General features: G+C 29.4%; 1 protein-coding gene across 3 annotated transcripts; it reads left to right on the plus strand.

Moving 5' to 3' along the window:
* The first annotated feature begins 2075 nt into the window (after positions 1-2075).
* Positions 2076-27654, plus strand: LOC119684754 (mucin-17). Of its 3 annotated transcripts, none has more exons than XM_038098866.1 (5): positions 2076-2232; positions 2469-2660; positions 10861-10911; positions 15930-24738; positions 27624-27654. In XM_038098866.1, the coding sequence occupies exons 2-4, from the start codon at positions 2507-2509 to the stop codon at positions 23588-23590; spliced, it is 7866 nt and encodes a 2621-aa protein (XP_037954794.1). In that variant the 5' UTR covers positions 2076-2232; positions 2469-2506; the 3' UTR covers positions 23591-24738; positions 27624-27654. The 3 variants fall into 3 exon arrangements, with proteins under 3 accessions (XP_037954794.1, XP_037954796.1, XP_037954795.1); XM_038098868.1 differs by having other exon boundaries at positions 15959-24738; XM_038098867.1 differs by lacking the exon at positions 2076-2232 and having other exon boundaries at positions 2389-2660.

A 27654-nucleotide genomic window follows, 5' to 3' on the forward strand; every position in this document is an offset into this window, starting at 1 on the left:
CTAAAACTATATTTTCATAATAATAAAGAATAATTTAATTTATTTGAATAATAATTTTGTGTTCCCTATGTATTTTAAATTATTATTTTGATAGAAAATTTCAAACTTATAAAATCTCACATTAAACAATTTTCTTTCGATCCATTCGATTTCCAGACGTAATACCGCAAGCGGAATTTTTATTAGTTTTTGATTAGAAGCCTTTTCTTATGAGACAATTCACACTGTAATAGATGTTTTTGTGAATCGTTGTAAAAGACAAATTTTCACCAGTTCAGTAAAATAATTCTACAGCTAATATTATTTTCCAAAACTCCAACTTTCTCTAATAAATTGCAACCATTTTTGTCGAAATCTTGACACAATCCACTTATAAAAGTATCTTTATAATCTGGTTAAAACCAGATAGGGCTAATACCTAGGATCTACAAATATTATTCTTTTACGTAAAACTTTTATTTGTATATTACAAAACGCTATCTCAAGGGTTAATACCACCTGCCATTTAAAATTAAATTTTTTCATTCCCTTTAAAACTAAGTTTTGGTCTAAGAAAATCAACATTTATAGCAAATATATTAATTTTTTATAACGAAACTTTTCTTCAAAGATCAGAAGTCTCTCCTTCAAAAGTTTATATCAGCTCTTATACAAAAATTAAGTTTTTTAGGTAAAACTACAGATTTTATCAATTAAATCTTATTTATTTATTATATGTTGAGTATACTTATGTTAATATTACGAAGAACATACCATAGTTGCTTACCATCCGCAATATGAATTCTTTGTCTCCTCCATGCTTGGCGACTCTACGGTGCAAAACGTTCGCAAAGTGCCTAGTGTGAACAGGCTACAAATTATATATATGTCTAAGAAATTAAATAGGCTAGTATAAAATTTCATTATCTAAAAGTAAAGAAGCTGCTACTAGTGATAAAAAATAAATAATGCTATAAAGTACACAATAATCTTCCAGCAGTTTCCGGTATCGTTTAGCGCAGGACCATATTAAATAAAACGCTTTCTACAAACTATATCAATTAATAAACAATGCATTAAAAAAAAATTATAAATAAGTAGAAATATTAAAAATGAATAAACTAGATATACAAATGGACTTAGCATACTAATCACATAATCACATAATTTTAAAAAATTATTATAGCAATATATACATATATGTTATTGTAGGCGTTAGGAATTAAATGCTATGTATATTATGTTATATTATGCTATGAAACGAATTAAGATTAAAATTATCTAATTTTGTTTTAAAATCTAGATTAATTTAACATCAAAATGATTAAAAATAATTCTATGCATTTTGAAAAGATGAGACTATACGCGATTGTGTTTACGGAAAGTACTTTTAACTTCTAAAAATCATCTCATTTTAACACGATGATGATCTTAGAAAATCAAATATTTGAAGAGATGAAAAAAACTTGTTTGGATTAACTTAGAGAAACTATTCATCAGTTGACGAACTTGCGCTTTATTTATCTTCGTTTTCAAAGTTAGTTTTTTGTTTTATTTGGACATTCAACATCGAAAAGCATATACCTATTGTTTACCTACAGAAATCTATTAATGGACATCGCATTTCGGCCACATTAACGATTGGATAACATTCAATTTGTTGCTTTAATACATTGCATGAATCATTTAAAGCTCGGCTTAAACTCTGGATTAATTTGTTAATTTGTTTAGCTTATGAGAAATAGTGAACTTGATTTATTTTTATTAAAGTACGAAAGATTAAGAATACTTATCTGAAAACAATTCTTGGTTACAAGAAATAATTGTAGTGTTCTGAGCTACAGGTGAAATTTGTTAGATACATATACATTTATATACTTATATGTGTGTACATATATAATATACTAATGCATAAATACATGCTAAATGTATAGTCTGTGTTTCTCACAGTTTCTTATAAAAACTTGTCCAACTTGAAATATTTATGTTAGCCGTTATTTGCTACGAGTAACGAAAGACAATCGTGTACAAGTTGGCTAAGTTGGTTTGATGCGTCTTCTTACCTGTTTTTAATGATTTCAACTGGGAGTCACCACCTCTCGAGTCAGTTCTGCACGCGCAGTAGTGAAACTTTCCTTTACCAAGTATGATCGTGGTTATTGGCAACTTTAAATACGCGCAAATTTAAAAGTCAAATGATTAAGCTCAGTTTATTATGCGAAGTTTTTGTATTAAATAAAATAATAGAAAAGGGTGCGTGTTCTCTGTATACATTCGGTCTTATTAATAAATCGTCTTAAATGTATAATGACACAAAATATGTTTAATTCTTACTTACAATAAAAATTTGATGATGTTTTGCAATTTTATTTAAATCTTAAAAGAAAATATCTGAATTTAACTACATATCTCAGTAATAGAGATTATGAATATTACAAAAATATTTTTGGTGCATATTTATATATATTAGTTTCTATTCTCGGGTATAGATTTGAAGTAAATTTAAGGTTCTAGTAAAAAAACAAAAATGTTGCAACCACGTGAACGAATCCCCCATCCGACGATCATGAGGACTACTGTCAGAAAGTCAGGATTCCATGCAAATTGGTCTCGTATATACTGTCCTTTAATATCGGTCTTGCTTTCATTGTTATTGCAATTATGTCATGCACAATTATATGGTAAGTATAAACTCGATTCTTAGTTCACATAGCTAATTTTCAGGTAGTTTTTTATGTCTATAATATACATTAACATAATCTTGCATTAATTAACCGTGGTTAGCAAAATTAATTTGATGCAAAGTTAACTTAAAGCATTAGTCTTTACAAATTTTAAATGATTAATATAATTTACATTTTTTTTACATTCTTTTACAACAATTTCTGGTACATTGTTCATACATTGATAATAAGTGAAAGACACCAACACAACAATTCACCTGTACATGGTCTTGGGTTACAATTTTATTCTGTAGTGTTCTTGATTGAATGATTTATAAAAAACGAAATTGGAGTTTCCTCTACTGCTTGCATTATTTCTCTGTTCTACACACATAGCCCAAGCATGAATGCATATGTATGCATGTAGTTGTGTATGTGCTGTCGCATTACACTAGTCTGCATGCAGAAAATCTTAAACCGAATCGAATGAACAGTTATTGACGCTGCAGTAGAGTATCAGTAAATCAGAAATGGATATGTGTTTTTGCTCTGTTTCTGTTATATTATCAGCTTTTTCTGTGTACAAAGAAACTGATTTGCATTTGCCTTTAAATACTTAATTCACTTCAAGTAGAAATCCACACAACTCAGCGGTAACAGCAAATGTTAGAGAAATAGCGGTTCGCCGTTGCAAACGTAAAATATCATTATTCTCATTGTACTGTAGAACTGCTCAAATACTGAATATTAATGCTCAACAGAAAAACAAAGCGTTAATAACATTCATATAAATATAAATATAAATGTAAATATAAATATAAAAAAAGACTTGTTCTTCATTTTATTGCAGATAACTAGACTCAAAGAACATGACTATTTATAAATAATATAAACTTTCTTAATATGGAATGCAAGTTTTCAGCATACCAAGAGAGATATAACTTTTATTTTAATATGATTGCTCAATATAAAAAATTGCTACAACAAAACAGCAAAATAATAATATTAAGCAAAAACTGAAACACCAACCAAATACCTGTTCTTTATAGGTTTGCCATATCTGTGCTATTGTCGACCAGTTATAAGATTTATATGCATACGTATGTGCGAGCAGATGCTCGTATGCTTCCATTTACATAACCACATACTCGCACATCCGCATGCTTTTTGTGTCATCTTTTTATTCCTTTGATAAAAACAACAGTAAAATGACAAACAAATCTTCACAAACTTTCACCAATCTATAAATTATTCATACAGCCAGCTGTTTGTAAAATTACTGATTCTTCTATTTGCACACTTCTCGGAGTCTGCTGATCCCATAAGTAGTTTCTTTATCCATTAAGAAAGAAACTTTCGAAGTAATTCATTGGTTTCTTAAAAATGTGATCGAAAATACACATTTATATACATATGTAAGTCACCAGTATAAAATAATCACGAGTAAAAAAAGGAAAAAACCTATTATGTATGACATTCAAACGATAAGCATCAAACTCAATATTTACAAAGCTAACAGATTTGAAAGTATGAAATAAAATACTTTTTGTAAAAATGGAATGTGAAAATACGCAGGTGAATAAGTCAAGAAAAAACTTCGCTCTCATGTTGTGAGCATGGGTGTATATATGTAAAGCAGACCTTCATGTACTGCGCGTCCGGAAAACAACCTTAAACATGTTTAAAAACTAGAAGTGAAAGCGAATTTTAAGTTTTCAATTATATTTCGTTTATTGATAATAAGTGAAATAATTGCTGACAAACTGCTGACAAACTGCTGACAATAACTGCAATCATTTTCTAAAACGATATGTTTTATTAGATATTCTGACGAGCCAAGATAAAAACATTTGAAGTAAATATTAACGCGACATTGACACAAAAAATGCTTGCATATATCCACTTTATGCATACCTATATACACATATACATATATAAAATAAAATCAAAAGTGAGATCCGGAACTAAATACGGCGAAGAAATTGCTTTTATTTAGTTTAGCAAATGCAAAACATTGGCTTTGTTGAAACCATTTGTTTTATTAAGATATTAAGATACTATATTTATTAAGATATCACTTCATATCATTTATGTAGAGAATTTGATATTTGCATAGAGACTGCAAGTCATCATTAGCTCTTCATTGCTGTTTAATTATCCGTTTAATCGGTCCATTTTGCACTTCGATAGACGTGGGCAATGATAGTTAGTTAATTATAATAATTAATAGTTTATTAATAGTTTAGTTTTGGTTTATTAAGAGCGCTGAAAATAAATTTCTCGAATTTTGTATTGAAATCTTCTTTTGTCTTGCTTTATAACAAGTCTCTTGCTAAAGTCTCTAACTGATATGTTGGCATCACTGTTGCAATCTGTCAAATATTGTTTTCATAATTAACAAGCCTTACGTATGTGCCTAAAATTCAAGGCAAACTAAATTTTGTGTAAATTTAAATATTTATTAAAAAATTAATATTAAAATGAATAGCGTATTAAAAGCAATGTTAACAATGCAGAAATTTTGAAATTTCCTTTTACAACAAAATTAATTACAGTTGAAAATATTTATGCCTTAATAAGCATAAACCTGTTAGCGACGAACAACTTAAGAAATTCGGTGTGTATTTTTGTATATTTTTATAATATATAATTTCCGCAATTTTTGCATATTTTAATAATATTTCTTTTCTACGAATTTCAAATTTGTTTTGAAATCGTTTAAATTTGTTTGCACTTTTGTTTACAAACAATTTTAAACAAATAATTGGAATATTCTCTAAAATTTTTAATAAAAGTTCTGAATATATCGCTTCTCGATCTCATAATATTTTCTTGGCAGTTCCTTGGATCGGTTATGACTTGTCTATTTAAACAAGAGTGTATTTTGCATACAAATTAAAACTTTAGCAAGATACTAGATGTTTTTGGTTAAATTGCGGAGTGGTAGTGTGTGCCTATATATCTTTACAAGTGTACTACTGTGAATTACCAATTTTTTCAACATGGTATTCATAATTTTAGGTGTTGAATTTTTGTATGGATTTGAATTACCATATAACATCAATCTTATTTTTTAACAATAGCATCAATATTTTTTTAGTTTTTAGCTAATAAGTATTATTTACAATACCGCTAAACAATTGCACTATTGCGAATTACAAGCTTCATTTTGATTAGGTTTTGATCAAATTGAATTTTTCGTAACTAAAGCGGAATCATTTTGTCATTTCACTTTGTAATGAACGCAACCAAATGATTTGAATGGATAAAATTAGGCATAATTTTACTTAATTTAATTTGTTTCAGCATTAGGCATAATCGTTTAAAAAGGGTTGTAAAAGACAACCCATTATTTTAAAATGACATATGAAACTACATCACTGATGTGTTATTTAACCCAATTTTTTTGAAACTACTTAAGCAATAAACATGTCAATTAGTTTCAGCGTTGCTAACACTACACATTTGTCTATTGTGAATGGTTATTAAATATGTTTGGTTAATTATTTCCATATTTGAAAGAGGTATTAAAATAAAATATTATAATAGTGCATTAATATAATAATAAAATAATATACTTAAAACGCATTCTAGGGAAATATTTATTTTGTTTTTCTCAACATATTACGTACTTTGTTATGACCATTTTAATATGTAAAACTTGTCATTTATTAAAACAAAGCATATATTTGCAACATTTTTAGTATTGCTATCCAAAGCGTTGCTATTTTATGTTGCCTTTTTGCAACATACTTACAAAATATTACGCACTGAATTGACTGTTATTTTTCCTGGGTTTTAAAGAAAAATAGCGTTATTTTTTCAGTATTTAGTTCGAATTTTGTTATTTTTCCTGGGTTTTAAAGAAAAATAGCGTTATTTTTTCAGTGTTTAGTTCGAATTTTTTGAAGTAGCTCACTATTTTAAACTTGAAGATTATTCATAATGTAATAATTCTAACACAAGAAATATGATATATAAAAAAATGTAGGTCTTTTTTAACCTTTAAACTCTTTATTTAATAAAAGATGAGAGGACTCAACGAAATGTCGACATGCATATGTTGGTAATTAAGTTGGCTGCATTCTTTTAAGAAAACATTAAGGACTTTTATTGAGTTACCTCGTAAAGATATCGGTTATGTAGTAGGTTTGCTGATGGGTCCCATGCGTCTGCTAGAGGCTCAAGGTGGTATTTAAACCTATGAGTTTCTTATTCGATAATACAATGGGCCAATACGCATAAGTGGATCCCTAGAATCGCTGATATAACCTCACTTAATTTAAACTTATTAACCGCATACGTGTTATTAAACATTCATTAACAAAAGTTGTTTTGTTTACACGTCATACGTTTTGTATAGTTCTATTTTAGTTACATTTGAGGTAATAATTAAAAAGAAGAAAAACTTTATTACAAATTTTCATTTTCAGTCATTGTTATATATTAATAAAATATATAATTATGACTTCTATGTAGTTTTATATTCATTTAATTTTAAATTTGAATCGATGGACTCAATTTTTAATACGTAAATATAAGTATTTAAGAGTGAATTTTGAGGAGAAGAATTTATATTTAAACCATCATAAGCAAAATTTTATCAGATCGATTCAGTTCTACATAGTTTTCCTTTAATAATATAGTAGTTATCAATGTTTTCAATTTTACAGAAGTGGGTCCAAATTTGGACCAATATAAATAGAACTCCAACATATTTATAATACATTGTCTTCATTAATCGTATATCAGCTTAATTAAATATCCGTAAAACCTTTTCTTGTTCGGACCATTTCCCTATTTTATTTTTTAACGTATCTTACGTTTTAACCTAATGACATGAAAGCAAATGTCAAGATGAAGTTTACATAATATAAATTAATTACAGTTTGTGTGAAATAATTATATTATAGATTTATCAATTAACGTTCTTTTCGAGGACCTTAATAAGAACAACGAATCTTCTATTTTTTTTTTAAGCTGTACAATTAATTACTTATTTAGTAATTTAATGTAATATACGTCTTTTATAAAATTTTTGTTTTCAGTAAAATATCAGAGTGACTTTTTTTAAATCCATTGCTATTTCTATTTACACGATGCAAAAGTTTAACATTTGTTCAAACACAGCAGACGGCAGCAAATAACCTATCGTCTAATAATGACTTTTCTCAACGATATTTTGTCGTGTAGTCTTTTTAAATAAATGCACTAAACCGGCTTAGCTTTGTGTGCAGATTTAACTGCTTAAACCTGTAGTTAAACATGTTTAAGCTTTTGCAATTGTTAGTGTACAAATATTTTTTAAGACGTCCGTGAACGTGTTAAACCATAATCTGCATATGGTTGCTTCAGCTAAATTCATGAATGCTTACAAAATACTACAATGTCAGTTATTGAATATACCCAATAACCGATACAATTTTGACAAGTCCAATAAATATTTGTTTGGCGTAAACAATTTGAAAAATTTGTTATGAAAGTAAAAAAGTAATTGTGGAAGTTAGGTAATTTTAATTCGGTTTTACTTTTAGGAAGAAGGAATTTAAATATATACGCAAAAACGTTACAAGAGATTCTTTGAACTGCTTACCTAAAAGATTCAGGTAATTGTAAGTAGGGACGGAATTGTAAAATTCAGAATTAAAAAACAAGATCTATGAAAGTAATCATCTAAAACTGTTGAAATATTAGGGGTAGAAACGAACTCGAGTAAGGAACTCGGTAACAGAGTAACAGATTAAATAACATTTTAATAAACTTTTACAAGTATGATTACTTGCGAGTGTTCGTTCGTTTGAATGATGTGTTCCAATCTTACGACGTTAGTCAAACCTTTGCTTAGAACAACAATACGTTGCACATTTACCATATCTTCAATGTTAGCACCTTTCTTGAAAATAAGAAATGTTTTACTCCAAAAATGTTTTAATACTAAGCATTTCTTATGGGCATCATTAAGAGTTTTTTTGATTGTTATTAAATATTCGCATATTTATTTTAAAAACTAAAATTATAGTCAGTTATAATTATAGTATATCCCAAGTTTTGAATTATTAAATAATTCATTAAATGTCTTTAGTTGTTCAAGAATGAACATACCTTATTTCACTTTATTTATGTTATTTTTTAAATTATATAAAACTTATTAAAACATTGTTATTAAAAAATTTTTTTAGAAACTAATATATAGCATATCATAAAAGAAAAACCGCTTATTTAAAAAAAAACATAGGACACGGCAACACTGTTGGCTTTTTTAGTCCAACTTTGTTGAAACCGCTTGACTATAGCCGGTACTACACTTCATACTTGATGCGATGACTTGGTGCGACATCGCTTATTATTACACATCATACTTGGTGTGACATTATTTTTAATATTCCTCAGCAAAAAATATTACAAATGTAGTATGAAATAAAATAATGCGTGCATTTAAACGGTGTTATCGCTTCTCTTTCTTATAATAAAATGACAAAAATCCGATTGTATACAAAAAAAAAACACGAGGAAGTCTGACGAAAAATCGAAATATTTTGATTTCCATCAGTTTTCTCGTTATTTCTGCCAATATTCCTATTACAGATGAGACTAGTGCCAAGGAATAGGAATGTCACATACAACGCACTAAGTAGTCGCACCAAGTATGATGTTTAATACCCGCTTAATGAGTAGATCAAATCGCATGGTTGACAAGTGAAAAAATTCGTCTATTGATAACGGTTTTTGGAAGTAAGTCAAAATTTCCAGTAACCTATCAACAAATATTTGATAAATAATACTCAATTCTTGTAATTTCCAATTTTATTCTGTTAACATTGTAAAATCCTGAAAATACAAATTTTATTCATAATCATGTGAAAAATAAAATATTTTACCTATAATTCTAAAGAATTATTATTCATTTTCCAAACTTTAACTTGAAATTTTATTAGGTGTTTTGCATATATGTACAAGCCTAACAAAATTTCCAGTGCTTATTTTATATTGTGATTTTCCGATCTGCTTACACAAGAAAAGCCCTTATTTTAAATTTTTTACTGTATTAAGCCATTTTATCCAGTTTAGACTATTTTGCTTTTTCATTTAACTTATACATTATATTGATATCAGAATCTCCTTTGTTTTCACAATAATTTATTAATTTATTCATTTACTGATTCCAATTGTATAAACAAAATGAAACGTCAGAGTTATACTGGATTCACATAAGAATTTTGCTTGTAATTTTAGCAGTAAAAAAATTTTAAATTGACATCTGATATCAAAAAGCAAAAATATCAATTCACACAATGTGTCATTGTAATTTGAATGTCCTTCATATATAAACATACGATAAATAACAGTATTGTTTCATTCTAAAATCCACTAAATTTCGTAAAATAGCTATTCAATTCTATTTTGAACTGTTAAAATTTCCATAGAAATCTTTTGAACTTTTTAGCTATCGAAATCAAGATAAAGAAGACTGTTGAAGATTCCATGGTATATTAGATCAACAGACATACATAGACATCTTAGGATTGACTCCGTGAAAAAATATATCAGAGACAGAAGATATGCTGATTTAAGTTCCTTCATCAACTAAAAGACAAATAAATGATATGATTTCTTAGCCTAGTTAAAGCCTAGTGTGGGGTAGTGATAAGCCCTCCAGCCATTATAGAGTAAAAGTGCGTAATAGCACCAACTCAAGAACGAGAAGAAGAAGAATCAGGAATAAATTGAAATATTAGCTAAAATAACAATTAAAATTCTCGTGTGAATCTAATATAAACATGCTTATATCATTTTCATAGTTTTAATGTTTTAACATTAAACATGTTTAGCCATGACCTATTTAGAAAGACATTTCCAGAACATGATGTTTGCGTTCCGCAAACGATAACGTCGTTTGTTTAACTGATTCCATATCAGTTAATAACTATTTTAACGAACAAAAAAAATAAGTTTCGTTCGTTTAAGTTTTTCTTATAAGGTATTCTTCGAAAACACGAACGAAAGGGTCTACAGAATCAGACAGTAAAATTAAATTAAGACAAATATTAATAAGAAGAAGAAAGGGGTTCTTCAAACAGGAAATATGATGGCATTCTTATCTTTAATTGTACTCAATTTTCATTTGAATAATATGGGATTCATATAATTTTTTTTGCGTTATTATTCTCGAATTATTTACCATTCCTCATGTTACAAGAACTTTTTTTATTTTTTACAGATGATGCTTATATAGTCGAACCAACACCAGCTTTGGAAGTGGGAAAGGAAGGTTTGTTTTTTATTCAATTTTTTATGCGCTAATAAAAGGTAATATATGTAAAATATTTGTACACTGACTGTAAATATTTCGTAATGCGCCCAATTCTTTGTTTTGCGCTTAAATTATAAAGTATAGAGTAAGTGATTGCCAAAAGTATTGTATATATTGACACTTATATTGAACACTAATTAGCACACTACATAAATAATTTTATCCCTTTAGTCTCTGTCTCTAGTCTGTTTCATTTACAAAAACATACATTAATTTATTTCAATTTCAATTTCAAATATCAAAAACAAAAACTAGAGGTCTAAATTGGTTTTCACTAGATTGTAATACTTGGTTTATATACACACACAGTATAGCTGCTGTTATTAAAATCTTGTCGAACTTGATTAGTTTCAAAATGCTTATCTTTTTGTCGCTGTGTATTTTTGTAATACATAAATGCATATACTATAAAAAATTTTATAGTATCTTATATTTTGCAATAAATGATCCACGATGTGTATAAGAATGAAGTAAGGAATAAGTTCTGAAATAGAAATATCTTCTACTAATAAACCGAATTACGGAAAGAGAATCACCATTCTTAATAATAGTTTTCAACAATAGGTGAGAAAACTTCTCCAAATTTAATATTAATACTTTTTTTTTTATTAATACTTTTTTAGCTTAATACTTTTTTTTAAGCTAGTTATTAAAAAGTTTCTGTAATAATTTAATATAATTAATTTTAAATAATTTTATATACAGTGAAAGAGAATCTGTTAAATAGTTTATATCAAGCAGTGTAAAGTCCAAATAGATATATTTACACACATTTGTTAGGTATGTATCTGATAAACGCAGCACCTTGTTAAAATAAATTAGTATATTATTAGCGATAATTTTTTCTTTCATAGTAGCAAAAAATACGCGCAACAACAATGCTCTTAAAGTCTTCAGAGTTAGCTTTTACTCGCAAAAAATTTCACGTCTTAAGTTTCAGTGCAGCCAAATTCAAATATCAGGCTATTGTGCATGGAAATGTGTTGCAAAATTCTAGTCATCCGTTGAAATCAAATGGGGCTTTCATTAACTAGTAATTTCAAATACATAAATAAATAAATTAATTTAAATATATAAGATAAAAATGCTTCTACTATTTATATTATTTTCTTTTATTAAAATTAATTAATTTTTAGTGTTCACAATTTTTATATTTCATATTGAACACAACACTACAAAAAATATACCAAAGAAGCATTTAACATATTTTAAAAGTGATGCCATATTAACATATATGATAATATGTTTTAAAAGTGATGTTTTTTTACAACTCTGAATGAAAAATTTACGACGATGATTATAATTTGATTGCAGTTATTTGATATCATAATTGTGTTTTTAGGGATAACAGATTCCTTTTAAGTGTACTTTAAATCTTGTCTTTGTATGTATTTTCTTACCCTGATTTTCCTAATGAAATTGTGAGAAAAAGTTTTACATTAAGTAAAAAGTATTGCTACTTTATATACAAATCTTATTTTGTGCTGGAGAACTTCGTGGTCTTGGGATATTCTCTTCGCATTATTATGCTATTACACAAGTATTTCATATATGTATATTTATTCAAAAGGTGCGAAATCAAGTACAATCCAATCTATCCGCATACATATAGCATTATTTTTAAATGAATACAAATTTCTACGGTCATTTTATTTTTTTGATTAAAGTCACATGTCTCGATCTAAGCATTACTGCAGAAAGTTGTGCATTCTTATTTCGTAACACTTTGTTCGTTTCAGATCAAAATCCATGAAATAAATATTGGCCATATTCCTTTTTTCATACTTACTCATTGGTAAAGATCTAACATAATTTAGTTATTAAACCAATGCATGTATTATGTTATTATTCTAAATAGAATATATGTGGAAGCCACTCATGTTACTTGCATTAGGGATATAATTTTTATCACTAGGCTTTTTTTTCGAAAGCATATCACAAAAGAACAACCGGCTATTTTAAAAATAACATATGAACCAACAACATTGCTAGCTTATTTAGTCCAACCTTTTTGAAATCGCTTAACTAATAAGCAGCTCAAATCGCATGGTTGCCAAGACCAACAAAATTTCCAGTTAACTGTCAACGAATGATTTCGTTAATTATTCGTATTTCGTGTCGTCATTGTTCGTAAAAAATACGTATCTTTTTCTATTTATTATTTTACTGTTAAAAGGCATGACAATTCATATTCTATTCACAATCATGTAAAAAAAAATATTTTTACTAATAATTGCAAAGAATTATTATTCATTTTCGAAATATCAACTTTAAATTTTATTATGTGTTTTGCATATATACGCCTAACAAAATTTCCATTTTATCCAGAGTTGTCATCGGAACAAGTGCTTATTTTATTTGTTCTTTTGCGACACGCTTACAAAAGAAAAGGCTTACTGTTAAATTCTGCTAACTATAAATCAATTACTGGCGATTACAGTTCGAACCAATAAACTATGTTAAAGTATTTACAAAGGAAATGCAGTTCACATTATAAAATTGCAATTTCAATAGTTAGCAAGTGTACAGAAATGTACAGAGTGATATAAAAGTATTAATTATTGAACTAATTTAAGAATAAATTATAAAAATATTATGTGTCGAAGCATTAGAATACTGTTATAAACTTTTCAACTTCAGATATTTGTTTATGAAACATACAAATCGTTAACAGAAAATATGTAGCAAACTGTTAAATGCAATTATTCAGAGCGAGTGTAAACTCGTCTGTTTTAATTAGTAGTCTACGCACGGCATAAGTTTCGGCAATAAAGGTGCCTTCTGCATCATTAACTAAAAAATGTTGCTTTTGTTTTTATATTTTCTTAACAGAGTATTTAAACCGAAAAAATGTTGATTATTATAACTACTTAATTTTACAAGTTTTGGTGCATGAACCCGTTTTCAATAAATTTTTGTTAGGTGAATTATTACGATCTTATATTAAAGTTTTAGTAATTCATAATGAAAGTTAATTTATCTTAGGAAAATATGCTATATAATGGTATTCCCTTCTTAATATCATGTTAAAATAACGTAGAGAGGACACTTTTAAACACTTTAAGCTAAATTTACTCGTTAGCTTATTTTAGATTTAAGATAACTTTCAGATATTTTGCTTATTGAAATAGGGTACATTGACCAGTTTTCATAAAGGAAACATATAATTACTCCTTTTGTTCTAATGTTTATATCAAATCAGATGATAATGATAAGTACATTTCTGTCATGTATGTGAATACATATTAATAAAGACTAATTAATAAGATTTAAAAGAGATTTAATTAACTGCAAGTGGCTTTTATTAGCTATATGATTGCAAGAAGAACAGTATTGAAACTTAGATAAGTCAGTGTGCTTTCGATGATTCTTTTCCCGAAATCGAATAAAAAATATACCTAAGGACTTCATACTCTAAACTTTACACGCTGCCCAATTTCAAAATCTATGTAAACATAATAGGAGAGTTCTTCCTCGCAAATCCCAGTATCATCAAAGGGTGTCAAATAATGCTAAATACTCTTTCATGTAATGCCTTAACGCCTATCGTCAAAGGGTTATACTTTTATACTTAGTGCTGTAGCAGTTCACTTCAAATTCAATGCCTAAAGAGATAACAGCGTTGAATGCGAGAGCGCATTCAATTAGCAATTGTTAGTAATTATAAAATATATCTAAATTTAAAAAAAGAATTACTTAGGAGATTCAAAACATGTTTTAAGAGCACAAAGTACGAAGAATATATGTATATGGCACACTTCCAATAAAAGTCTATGCTATGCTTTTTTGAAACAGTATATTGCTATAACTTAAATTTTTAAACCACCCATACTGCATGACGCAAGCAAAGAACGAGTGCGAAAAAATCCTGGTATTCATCGCAGAAAACTGCTTAGGCAATAACTCGACAATGGTATACCAATAATCGTGGGCGTAGCCAAGTTTAAATTATCTTATATTTTTACTATATAATTTCTTCCAACATTTTAGTAATGTTTTCATTTTATGCGATTGTGCCAAGGGAATGGGGGTACACTAGAAAATACTTTCTGTCAAAATTTTTAATAACTAAATGAAGTACAACACTAGCTAAATGATTTTTTTTATTATAAACGCTGCAGTTTCTTCATCTTTATTTTTCATCTAGCTTTTTCATATATATATGTATATATGTATCAATATACATATATATATCTTTAAAAGTTGACAAGTTATTTTTCAAGAGAGTATATATACTCTTCATTCATCCCCTTGAATATGCTATTGTGTAATCAAAGGTTTTTATTCCAGCTTAACGATGTATATAGAACATATGTTCTTGGTTTCCTAGATTCACGACTTCAAAACTGACATGTCTTCCTGACTAAAGGGGAAAAACACCTTTTCGCAAATGTCTCAAAAACAATAAATACATTTTTTTTTTCAAACACATTTCAAGTCATTCAACTTATTAAATAAAATCTGTTAACTGATTTCAGTTGTTTATTTTTGTTTGGTATTATTCGTGACATAAGAACCTCAAACATATCATGTTAGTTTGCAATTGTGTTTTAATGTTTTATTTATAATTGAAGTTGGTTTTAATTGAATTTTTATAGTTTTTTAAACTTAAATTGCAGTGCTTCTTATAAGTGTACAAATTTTTTACATACCCAATGCTATCATTTACTCATCAAAATTTCTTAATTTTTATAAGTAGGCGTATATATACTGAATTTAGTGACTTCAAGTTAATCTATATTTCCACTATTTTTTCTCTCTTCTTTCTTTTTTCTTTTCTTATATGTACATAATTGGTAAATGATTCCTTAAACTATATGGGCCGGATGGATCTTTGTAACTAAATAAACCAACTGTGTACTTTTCTGTTAAAACAACATTATACAACACATTTAATACTTTTATTACTGTTTCTAACTTATTATTTATTGTAAATAAATGTTATTACTAATTGTATATAATCGTTTGTAAAGTAGCGTTAACGACTGTTTTATTATTAAATAAGGACAAAGGACGGAATGACTTCCCTGGACGGTATATTAATTTAAAACCCGAAGTTGGTCTTTTAACATCGACAGCTCGGACATTTATACAAGAGGGTGTAACCACTGAATATGCAACGCAAGTACTTGGCACGACACTTGATAATGGCCGGGTTTATGCACAGTATTTGAAGAAGAGCTCCCGTGTACTTTTCGAGGGTGTGCCCTCATACTCTGCTTCTGTGGTAACTAGTTGGGTGGGGGAATCGACGTCTACTGTGAAAATAATGCCCGAACATATTAACAATTATCTTTTTCCTGAACATGAAGACAAAGATAATCGTTCAACTATACAACATAATCAATTTGTAGGAAACACAGATTTTGTTGGTATCAATAATATAAAAAAATATGCAACGGTAAACTTGTCTGAATCTTCCAAGATTAATGTAAATGCTACAAAAGCTGTAAATGAAATTGAATCGCTAAACTCAGTTAAAAACAAATGGAATGAATTTCATGAAACTACGGACAACGATATTCGTAAATTGGTAGCAAACAAGGTGTTACCGATTGCTAACTTGCCCACATACACCGTCATCAATCAGTTTGCACCTAGTGGATACTCTTCATCAAATAACTCTGAAAACTTTTTGCGAGATCAGCAAGAACAAAAGTTTTCTGTTCAATTTGGAGATGACAACAGATCACCTAAGCTTTACTTTCAGCAAGTTATAAATAGCGTCGATTCTAATCTTTCTGCTGTGCCGCAGATTCAACCTAAGCGTTCCTTTTCAACAACAACATATTATGGATTTGCAGATTTTGTTACAACTGTTGGAGATAGCGTTATCGTATTTTCCCCAAGTAAAACAACGGAAAATACTAATGTTGGGCATATAACTTCAATTTCAGGAGAAGCAACTCTGGGGCATCGTTTTGAAGAATTTGTTCCCCCTGCTGCTATTAACTCTATTTCTCCAACATATGGCACAACGATAGTAACAAAAACTAATAGTCCTATTGATGACATCAAGCTAAAAAGTGAAATTACGAAAGAAATTACAACAGAAAACATTGAGTTACAAAATAAAAAACAAGAAATAGAAATGGCTACAGTTGCTGTAACTAGTAACTTTGATCAATCAATACGAAATGATTCGGAAGATGTTTTAGAACAAGAAGTAGTTTTACAAGGTTCCACTTCACTGCATAGTTCGGAAATACCATCATCAGATATAGGTAAAAATATTCAAAGTACTCCAAATGAGATTAACACTCAAATGTATTCAAGACCATCGGAAGAAGAAATTCTTGCAATATATGCTTCATTATCCAGAGAGGCAAATAAAAAGCAGACTACCATTCCAATAGAAAGTCATGAAAGCAATGTTAATTCTAACTCAAAAGAAACAAAAGATGTAACGAGTGGTATAGAAGTACATGGGGGAGCTACAACCATATTCTTTGAAGAGGATCCCCTTTCAAATTTCATAGAACCGACAGGAATTTTGGAATTTACTCATAAAAGCACTAAAACAGATATTTCGCAACTAAGCTCTTATAGCAGCACAAATGAATATTCAAAACTATCCACTGAATACGAAGTTAAAACTGCTAATATTACACAAAATAATATAAATTCTGAGATAGCGAATATGGATATAAATGTGACCAATGAAAACGAAATGCAAATAATATCTTCTACATGTAATAAATCACTGGGTTGCAGTGACGAATTTTCAGAAACCATGACTACAACAGGTGATCTAAATTTTGATACTACAGAAAATCCAAATGAAGAGCAGTCTAATTCTAATGTTATCAACACTGAAAATAGCACCGAACCTGAAGTTAGAACTCCAGCAGTTATATTAAATAATTTTATAATAGAAGAAATTAATGAAAAGGATACAAACGTAAACGAATCTTGTATACGTACATCCCAAGTTTTCCTAACGCAAGTGCCGAAAACTATTACACTTTCTCCAACATATCTGAAAACTTTTACAGATGGCAACGGTTTAGAAACTATAACCTCAACAGTTACCCAAACGAACATAATATCAACCTTTGATATTACGCAAGCCACCAAACATTACTGTATTAAGCCCACTTCCGAGAGTTTCAATGGTAATACTATATCTATACAACTAGAAAAACCACTAGAAATTAATTTAAGCTCCGAAGCGATGGAAGAATTATCATTCAATAAAGAAGATTACTTACAAGAAGATATGTATTCCACTACAGAATTTTTTGACACTGAAATAACAGATAATGATAATGAATTCACTACGGGTACTACCGAACGTCTTAGAACAGATGAAAATTTAAAAAAAAATATACCAGACAAGAATATTAAAGAAACTACATTGGATGAAAACACAACACTAGTAGCAAGCGATGAAGAAGAATCTCTTATTGAGCACGAAAATAGCGATGAATCTTCAGAAGAAATTGAACTTCTTTATAGAACTTTGTATACAACCTATACATATCTAACAACATTTTTCCATGAAAAAACTACTAGCATATCAAGTCATACCGAAGTAGTTACAAATGTCATAACTTCTACGATAGAAGTTGAGAACGATTCTCAGCAAAACTCTGAAGAAGTTTCACTTGAAAGTAAGATGTTTTCAGCAACTCCACACAACTCTATAGAAGAACTATCTATAACAAAAACTTTTTCCAAATTTATGGTACCAAGTGAAGTAGAGAATTTTGTACGAGAGGAGGATAACATGAGTCCAGAAAAAGTTACAATAACAAATCAATTAAACGATGAAAACCATAAAATTGAAACTTATTACACCACGTATACATATTATACAACAATCTTCGTAGAAGGTGAAACAGAAGTTATGTCACGAACGGAAGTATATACAAATTTGATAACCTCACCTCTTGCAATTGAACCAACAAAAACACAGAATAATTTTGCAGAAATTGCAATAACTGACACATTAATTCCTAAGGAATATGATAATATATTTGAGAATTTAATATTAGACACAATAATCCAAAAATCTAGTGACATTTCGGGAAAAGAAACATCATCACAACTACAATATAGCACAATGTCACGACACCCATCATCTACGATAGAATTACAAGATTATGATATTACTTTAATGACAGATATTCGTTATAGTAGTTCAAACGGTGATAAACAAATTATTAACAACCCGAAGGCTCTGATCAAGCGTAATGATACAATAGACGATCAAATAATTTCAGAAAGCAACACAGATGAAATAGTACCATCAGCTACTCTTTTATTACAGACCAGTTTCACTACATTTACATATTATACAACTATGTACAGTGGTACCAACTCAAATGTGGTGAGCCACTTAGAAACAATAACAAGCGTTGCAACTGAAACTTTAACACCTTCCAAAATGATAACTTTTGATGAAGAGGCCGTCACACAGCCGGTAACATATTTCACAACTTTTACCTATTGGACCAAATTGACTAAATACGGTGATGTAACTACTATTAGTAGAGAGGAGACTATTACAAATATTGCCACTCCTATGACCATTACACCTACGTCAACAAATGAAATATCCCATGAGCAGGAAACAGTCATTTTAAATTCAAATAGCGACCTAAAAGTAGAAAATAAAGTAGATATAACCCCATCTGCACCGGAAAATTCAATTATTTCTATGCCATTCGACGTAAATGTGAGTAAAATAGAACCCACCACATACTATACTACATACACGTACTACACGACGTCGTATGAAGCAAACAAAACCTTAACTGATTCCCGCTTCGAAACAATTACAAATGTAGTTACGCCAACTCTAACATTACAAAATACAAGTTTTGCTCAACAAAAAGATAGTAAAGACGATGAAAAAGAAACTAAAATAAACGTTGAAACATCCCCCATTGAGAAATTAAATTATATTCTTTTCGATTACAAAAAAATAATTGATGCAGAAGGTGTAAGTACTTTGTTTCTTACAACACAAATAATACCTAGTGCAGCCGAAGATGGTCAAATAACAGAATTCACAACTAGTACCTCAAGTCTTTATGTAGATGAGGTTAAAAAGGCCTTATTGCAAAATACAGCTTCTGTCAACACTGAAGAAAATAATGAAGGTAGCGCAAGTCGAACATATAAGACTGGTTTAGTACGATTAATAGATGGCACGAAAATAGCAAATTCAACTACAACACTCTACCAGTCAAAAGTTATTGGAACAATTATAAATAATAGATATGCACAAATTATAGAAAGTACATCAAGTTTCTTATATGAAACCACAAAGTTTCAGCAACAAAATTCCGTTTTGGTTCCCACACCTACCCCAACCGAAAATATAATTGGAATAACTCAGCAAGCTGTACTTTCATCAGAAGAGACAACTGAGACTAATATAGAATCATCAGATGAAAATATAGATGAAAAGGACTTGCAGCACGATAACATTTTGTCGAAAAAACGCACTTTTACTCCTGTTATACGTCCATTTGCTTCACGTAATCGACCACTATTTGCACCAAAAAAAAATAATCTTCTTCCCAGCAGTGCAACAATAATTACAAGAAGTGATTTCACACCTACCATTACTGCGACACCTGCTCTAAAATCAACTAATAATCGTTTTGGCTCAACACGTAAAAGTTCGTCTATTAATACTTCAAATTTCAATCCGAGTTCATCGCGCCGTTTTAGTCGTCCAAGCAGAATTAGCAATAATGGAAGTCAAATATATACTTCGTCAACCACTGGTATCAATTTCGGTGGAATAAGAAATCGATTAAGTTCAAGTATCCAGCTTTCTTCTTTGCCAGGAGGGAGAAGGTCTTCATCTTTATTAAGACCAACATCTGCTGGAAACTATCGCTCACCATTTTCAAGCGTTTATGCAGGTAATTCACGACTTCGCATTAAATCGACATCAACATTCAACGCGGCACAACAAATTACATTAAAAACTCAAAAACCTGAAAATGATATAAGTGAAGAAGAAACCTCAACCAAAGAAACCCCAAATGATGATGACGATGCGAATGTGGAGGCAGTTAACTCTAACAAATTAAAGCAAAACAACTCGTTATTGCGTTTCAGAAGACCACTCAGCCGTCCGAGTGGTTTTACCCTTACAAACCGGCCAATTATTTCAAATAATTCAATTTCGTCTCGTAGAAGTCCTATAAGTGGACGCAGTAAAGACCAAACAACAACGACTTCTACAGCAATATCAACGACATCAAAACCTGCACAACCACGCAGTTTTCAAAGACCTGTAGTTAATTTAAACCGTTCTCGCCCACAAAGTAGTTTATTTCCTCCACGTGGACTATTTCAACCAAAATCTATATCTACTGCAGTAGAAGAACCTATTACCGACAAAAAAACAAACGTTGAGGAAACAGACAGTGATGATGACTCTGAATATGAAGATGATGATGATGCTGAAGTAGACTCTTTAGACGATGATGGCAATCGTCGAAGACGTTCAAATACAAAGCAAGTCCAGAAGTTAAAAACAAATAATTTATTGAATAAAAATATTAACGATAAACTAATAGGGAGAGTAAAGAACCGTTCAGACAAGAAAAGAGAACGACGAAGTGCAGAAAACAATTTTTCAAACAGAAGTAATTTGCGTACTAACTTTCGACGTGGAAGACCAACCACATCAAATGAACCACAAAGTTACAATACAGATGACATTGGATCTGTCACTCCTATAAGTACAACAACAACGCGTTCACGATTATCATCGCGTTTTGGTACAAGGTATCAAATTTTTGGTATGCAACATGCGACCACAGCCGCAATAACTACAACAGCAAATAATAGAGCTATTCGACCAACTCGACCATCAATTGGACGAACGCAATTTACATTGCGAGAAAAAGATGCAACAACAGCAACCCAAAAAGGATTATCTAGAACATCTAGCACTTCTTCCTTTCGCAGACCAAAAACATCTACTGCATCCACTAGACGAACTAGTCATACATCACCAAACAACAGACGTTTAAAAAACTTTGCCACTAATAATGTTCCTCTCGACAATAGTAGAACAACTATTTCTCGTAACAGAAACAGTTCAAATAATCGAGGCCGAGGAATGACCACTGTGCGTTCTCGTAGCCGTAATGAATTCGTTGAACCTATCTTCGATGGCATTATTACTATCACACATGTTGTGCCAGCAGAAGCAACAATACCTGTTGTAAATGGTAAAATAACAGAATACAAAAATATAATAACAGCTAAAACGAGCACTGAAGTAGTCAGCTCACAACAATATACGAGATATGTAGGAAATAATGGTCAAACAACGCTAGCACTAGTTCATGAGGAGTCAAGTACAAATTTTGCTGGAGCAACGGAAGTAACACAATTTATTTTACATGAAACACCCACTACATCTGTAACGTTTACTCCAACAACCATACGTGGCCGAAAGACATCATTTTCCCATATTATTCCGTCCACTATTTATTCAGTTGAAAATGTTGTGTCAACTTTACAGCCACAAATTTCAGCTAATGCTCCACTAGCTAATATTCTTTTATCTCAACTTCTACTTGGTAATATTGGCTTACCCTCAAATCCACTACTAGAGGCGTTAGGTGGAGCAATAACACAGTCAATGCAAATACCTGCTGTATCAAATTTAGCTCCACCAGTACCGGTAACTGAGTTTCGTACACATACATCTACATACGTTACAACTTTATTTGAGGGAACGTCAACTGTTTTGCCAGTAACATTTCAGGGAAAAAAGATTTTAACTACTATTTTTGATACTTCAGCAGAAACAATTACTGCTACGGAGTTCATAACAGACACTATTGTTACAACCCCAACACTTCAACAGCAACCAGCAGCTCAAGTTAATAGTTTGCTATTACAACAACTATTGCTTCAGCAGCAACCTCAACAGCAAGTGGAGAATTCATCAAAAAATACGATTTTACCGAAACAATTACTTTATAATGAAAATCTCCAAGATATTGATACAAATAACGTAAGAATGTCTTCTGAAAACGATGATATTGATGATGAAATTCGAGTGATAGAAGAAACATTAAGCCATAAAACTGGAAGAAAAAAACTAAGAAAATCAGGTAAAGGATCTAAACGAAACAAGCAACAAAAGCAACTAGATGAAGATCAAAATAGCAGTGTCATCACATTGTATGTTTCGGGACGTCGTCCAGGTGAATTCAGTACTATTCTATCAACAGTAAAAGCCGATTATGAATCAACGTTACATAAGCGGGAGGCCGATTCAAATATTCATGCTACCACAGCTATAGAAAATATTGAAGACTTTTATACTAGCGATGGTAGTGAAAAGATCAATAACTATGCTATTCCCGATGTTATCGACAGTGCTCCAGAAGTTCAACGACCCCATGTGAATAATGAAGATACTGATTTGATATTAGCATTTAATTCAATTGAACCAAATTATGATATTCAGCAACAAACTGAATCATTAGAGAGCATAGTGGGTGATGTTATTTTGTGGCATGCGAAAACAACACATAACTTATCTAAAATGACAAAAACGAATTCTATGGAAGTAGTTTCAACAATGCATTTAACAAATGTAAAACATTTTCAAGAAAACGAACTGTCAAATATACATTTTTTAGAATAAAGGACCTTACTCAGCACAACCAATCCCAGCTCGAGTTAAAGGTCAATTTATGCATTCCTACCAAATATATATTTATCGCATTTGATAGTAAGTTAAAATATGACTACACGATAGAAAGTATTGGTACTAGTAACCGTGAAAAAATTTACGGACAAAGTGAAAACTGTACAAAATTATCAAATGATTTATCTAATATCACTTCACCCTCACCATCTAAAAAATTTAGTTCGGATATTAGAAAAAAAAGATCTATATTTACTGAAAAACCGGACCAAATAATTGCCAATAAGTACCAAACAAAGGATGCAACAGACCAAAACAATTCCACAATTTTAAAACGAAATATACGTAAACTCTTAGTCCGTAAGCGGCTTTTAAGCAACAAAACCGAATTAATCAGAACTGTTGAACCATTTAAACGACTGCGAGTAATTAAAATTAAACAGTTAAAAACACCACAGGAGAAGCAATATTCTTTTACTGTGATTGAGGGAAATAACGCACATGTAAATGTTATTGACACCAAAACTCCTACTACAGGAACGGAGAGAAGTTCTGATATTGAATTTCAATCCACACCAAATTTACTAAGTGCTATTGACGCAGTGGACCTAACCTCCATTACAACAGTCCCATCAAATACACCAAAAAATTCTACAGAAATTTCAATTACACCTGTGGAAAACAGTTCAGAAATAAAAGGGAAAATTAAAGCGACAAGAACTCGGAAACAGTGTAAAAAGCCCATATGCAGAAATGAGAAGAGCATCCGAAATAAAAATAAAGTTAAGAACAATCACTTATTTACTGAGCTAAACTCATCGATGACCATATTATTTCATCCGACATCGGTTGAAACAAAAGCTTTGTTTACAACTTCAATTTTTGTTACAACAATTCAGCGAACATATACCGCAATTGTTGACCGCGTTCACAATGGGGAGCATGAAATACAGTCGACTACAATTTTACGTGATTACACAAAAACTCTAACAACGACCGTCTCTCTTACGACATAGCAAATAGCAACACAATTAATATCTCACGTATAAGTCCATCGATGTAATAAAAACATAGTATAGATAAAAGAGCAGCTGCAAATTATACATGTAGTACAATACTACCTGAAACTAGAACAAATGAACTGGGTAAGTACCAACAAATTTAATGAATTTTAGAAATCCGATTTTTTATATATCAAAAAATTTCTAAATGCCTTTTAAAATATACGCTAGATATTCATTCTACTAATTTTAATACTTAAAGAAAGCAATATTTATATATATTACTTTCCCAAATTATACCCATATTTGAAATATTTAAACAAATAAAATTCCAAATCAGAAATAATATAGAGGTATATAATATTTTATATAACAATTTAGTAATTATTTAGTTTCTTATTTAATTTTATCGATTTTTATTTAACTGTTTTATTTAGAATGCTAGAAAAATTATTACGATTTGTAACATGTTGAAAGTACATATGATGTATGATTTTACGTACTGGATATAATTATGAATGTGTAAATCAAGTTTTTTCTAGTCGTTAGAGGTGTATAATGTACATGTCGTATTGCAAAACATCAATAACCCCAATTGAATATAATGCTTGATGTTTAAGAATCGAAAATCTTGTTGCTATAATGGCCTTTAATTATTAATTAAAACGAATTAAATAATAGCGCAATCACACTGTCTCATTTAGACTTTTTTCCTCATTACAACCACTAATGAGGATGATTTACCATACAAAAATCTTTCATATAAATGAGCTCATTATCAATAGATCAGCTTATTAAAGATGGAAATTGTCGAACGTAATCCTTAAAAAAGAAAAATAATATATCCCACAAGGGAAATTACCAAAAGTTGAAACATTTGTCATATATTTTATATATAAAATGTAAACAAACAGCTGAGCTGTAGACGAACGCACTCAGGAAGTAAGTATTTAATAAAATCTTTGTTTTTATTAATTAAATATGTAATTGATATATAAAATGTATATAAATAATTTCATATATCAGTTATATATTTTATTTTTTTATGTGATATATTATTAAGTAAAGTTTATAAAAATTCTATCAGTTGTGTAAATGAGCTCATTAGATTGTGAACGTTTGCTCATTAATAAAATTGAGCAAGTCATTAAATGAGACAGTGTAAATGTACTATAACATATTCACCCCTCTATCCATCGGGCTAAGGACCTAAAATGAAACATGTACCCAAAAGTGTTTACATGTATTACGCGATGGCGGTATCAGCTATAAACAAATAGCACAATTTAAATACAACATATTATTTTTTCAAAAAATTTGGCTTAGTTCAAATTTTTCGTTGAACCTATCTTCGTCAAATATTTGATTACTGCAGTTATTAAATGGTTTGTGTATATGCTATTTTGTATGTGTATGAAATAACAGCCCCGTGAACCGTATCTTGTACATACCCAGCAGCAAATAGAATAGAAATTTTTGAATAGAAAATATATGTATATAATACGGCAGATTATATAAAAATAAAACAAAAAACATAAAAAAGTTTGATTGATTTTCTGCCAAATAATGGCAGAATTTGGAAAATAATGTAGTAAGCTTTTAAACATATTGTACTGATATTTATTAAACCACATAAAGGTGTGTCCGAATTTAAAATATGTAAATACTGATTATAGGTCATAAAATCTATGTGGCAATAAATAGAAAAAAATCGAAGCCTCTTCAATTATATCTTAATATCCACATGACCTTTCTTTTATTTGAAATTAATATTAAAGTTCTCAGAATATGTGGATACAATTTAAAGTTCATAGAAATCTATATGGTCATAAATTCGATAACACAATACTTTCATTAACTCAAAAATGAATAATAAAGGGTTTTAAGTGTGTTGATCCAGGTTTCAGAGCATAGAAACCTAAGTGGTGATAAATAGAAATATTTTTTATATTTTTTTACTCCACATGACCTCAGCTTTTTAATTTATATTCACGTTTTAATACTATTGTTAGGGTTGAAAGGTGAAACTCAGTTTAAGTTCCGATCTAGAAAATAAACTTAAAAATGTAGCTACACATTTTAATTAATTAATTTTGATAAAGACTACTTTTCTTATAATGACTATTTTTCTTTACCATGTTATAACGATTTTAAAAATCGAGTAAATTTACTTTAACATAATTTAAAGATAATAGAAATAGGTTTTTATTTATTAACTTTTTTTTTTAAATTTAATTTAAATTTAAATTTTAATTTTAATTTAAAGATAATAGAAATAGGTTTTTATTTATTAATTTTTTTTTTTGTAAAATATATGTGTCATAATTTTTTCGGATATTCACACGTGCTCAGTAACTCGGTAAAGTTATAAAATCTTATATAATTTTTTTTTTGAGAAATTACAACATTATCGAGTTAACGACATTCTGAAGTATCTCGTCGAGTAATTTTTCGGTATTCCGTAAAAGATCAGCTAATTTTTATTATTGTAAACTGTTGTACAAAATTTAAATTTAAAAAAAATTAAAAATTATTTTCGATCAATATTTTTATATTTACATTTACCGGGCTTTAGGCCATTTATATTATTTACTATTTTTTAGATAAACGATCTGAACCCAGTAAAATTAAATTATAATTATAAATAAAGAAATGTTAATTGAAAAAATTAGAACAAACTAATTTCACTTATATTATATTTTACTTCCCCAACTTATATATTACAACTTTACCGATAACTGCGCTATTGAGCGATATGTGAATACCTTTAATAGTTCACCAATCAAGTGTTTTGCTTAAATAAACTATTTTTAAAAATACCATAGCTTACCGTCGCCTTATTTATTTAAATCTTATAGCAATATATAATTTTTGATTAAAGGCTCTTCAACTCTTCAATAAAAGAAAATATAGAAAATAAAATGAAGTTTAAAATATGCAAACTATTTATTTCTCTGTTTTATTATTTTTACAGATACAGTACACATATACACATATATTTAATTGATATTTTATTGATTTATTTCAAGAAAAATCGACACGGATCTTTTCGAGGCGCAG

Source organism: Teleopsis dalmanni, chromosome 2 (genome assembly GCF_002237135.1).
Source record: "Teleopsis dalmanni isolate 2A chromosome 2, ASM223713v2, whole genome shotgun sequence".
NCBI classification, from domain to species: domain Eukaryota; kingdom Metazoa; phylum Arthropoda; class Insecta; order Diptera; family Diopsidae; genus Teleopsis; species Teleopsis dalmanni.